This window comes from Puntigrus tetrazona, chromosome 10 (assembly GCF_018831695.1).
Source record: "Puntigrus tetrazona isolate hp1 chromosome 10, ASM1883169v1, whole genome shotgun sequence".
Classification (NCBI taxonomy): Eukaryota; Metazoa; Chordata; class Actinopteri; order Cypriniformes; family Cyprinidae; genus Puntigrus; species Puntigrus tetrazona.
The window spans coordinates 8,180,434-8,182,122 of NC_056708.1; the positions used below are offsets into that span (position 1 = coordinate 8,180,434).

The 1,689-nt window shown below is 36.1% G+C and overlaps 2 protein-coding genes across 4 annotated transcripts in view; one reads left to right on the plus strand and one right to left on the minus strand.

The window, feature by feature from the left end:
* The window catches only part of cadm2a (cell adhesion molecule 2a), a 1,030,129-nt gene that overhangs the window by 178,073 nt on the left and 850,367 nt on the right, over positions 1-1,689 (minus strand). The gene's annotated exons all lie outside the window — the stretch shown is intronic.
* LOC122352913 (protein unc-13 homolog B-like) overlaps positions 1-1,689 on the plus strand; it is a 26,008-nt gene that overhangs the window by 20,791 nt on the left and 3,528 nt on the right. Inside the window, exons 24-26 of the mRNA XM_043250661.1 lie at positions 285-431; positions 551-674; positions 973-1,023. Of these exons, the coding sequence (XP_043106596.1) occupies positions 285-431; positions 551-674; positions 973-1,023 (322 nt within the window). The remainder of the gene's footprint in view (positions 1-284; positions 432-550; positions 675-972; positions 1,024-1,689) is intronic.

Sequence of the window (1,689 nt, forward strand, 5' to 3'; positions counted from 1 at the left end):
CTAATAATAATAATTATAAATAGAAGGTGAGAGGATGCTTAATTGACATAAAAATAAGAAATCTCAGTTAGACAAACAAGCTTTATTTTTGCCACACAATTTTTTTTTTTAAATGAATGTTGGTTTTACTCTGATTAACATCGTATCTCAGGATCTCTTTGTCGATTAAAGATTGAGATATCCTACTGTAAAATAATTTACATTCAACACTTTTGCACAACTGCCTTTTTTCTTCAATCTAGCATGTTTCTTCTCCTGGCTGCATGTTTCCTCTTCCTCTGTAGTTTCCAAAGCCGCATTGATGACTGCATGCGTCAGATGGCCAGTCTGCTGTACCAGATCAAGGGTCCTGTGAACGCCAACAACCGTAACCAGGTGGAGGCCGACTCTGATAACATGCTGCGGCCACTGATGGACTTCCTTGATGCAAAGTGAGTAAAACTCTCCTCACCTGTACAGAAACTATTATTACCGTACCTGAAGCCTGTTCTAATCTGTGTGTGTGTGTGTGTGTGTGTGTGTGTGTGTGTGTGTGTGTGTTTGTGAGCAGTCTGATGCTATTTGCCTCGGTGTGTGAGAAAACCGTGTTGAAGCGAGTGCTGAAGGAGCTGTGGAGAATTGTGATGAACAGTCTTGAGAAGACCATCATCCTTCCTCAGGGCAATGACACCTTTGTAAGACCTACATGACTGGATAAATCTTAAATGCATTGTAATTTTTTCCAAACAAAACCGCTTAAAATGTTTTTGTTTTATTATTAGGTCCCTAAAATATTTATTTAACCCCTGAACACTTAATTTTAAGAAGCTTCATTTAAGAGCCTTTTTTTTTTCCTGGAACCTTTTGAGTGTTTCCTGTAAGAAATACGTTGAGTCTTAAATGTTTATATGTTCACATGTAAAAACCATGTTTTATATGTACAAATTTCTTTGCCCACTCCAGCGGCCTAACACTTCTATCTTTTCCTGGCAGGGAATGATCTTTTCAGCAGCCAAAGAATTGGGTCAGCTCTCTAAACTCAAGGTACCGCTCCAGGCTTGTTTAATCCGGACTATGATCTCTTTAAACCAGCTCAGAGCACAGCAAGAGAATACAGATGAAGGGCCTCAGTTGAAATGCTATACCATTACGTGTTTAAAACTGTGTGCTTGTAAGCAAAATATCCCATCAAACCTCGGGTTAGAATTTTTTTTGTATTTCTAACACAAAGTAAATTGTGCTGAATATAATTTGTTCCTATTTTAAGTAAATTGTGCGCTCGGTTTAATTTGTTCCTTCCTTTTAAGTAAATTGTACACTCGATATAATAATTTGTTTCCTCGTTTTAAGAAAACTGTATGTTTGATTAAATTATTTGTTCCCCTATTTTAAGTAAATTGTACTGTCAGTATAATAATTAGCTCCCTCGTATTAAATAAATTGTACACTCAATGCAATCATTTGTTTGCTCATTTTAAGTAAATCGTATGCTTGATATAACAATTTGTTTTCATATTTAAATTCAATTGTGCACACTAAATGATCCATGCCCTCATTTCATGTAAACCGTATGCATGACCAGAAGTACAATGAACTGTTTTGTGCACAGGGTTTATTTAAAATGAGGGCCCAATTTGTTGGTGTGTTTATGATTTACATAAAACGAGGGGACAAATTTGTAAATCATGCACACATTTTTTTTTGTTCCCT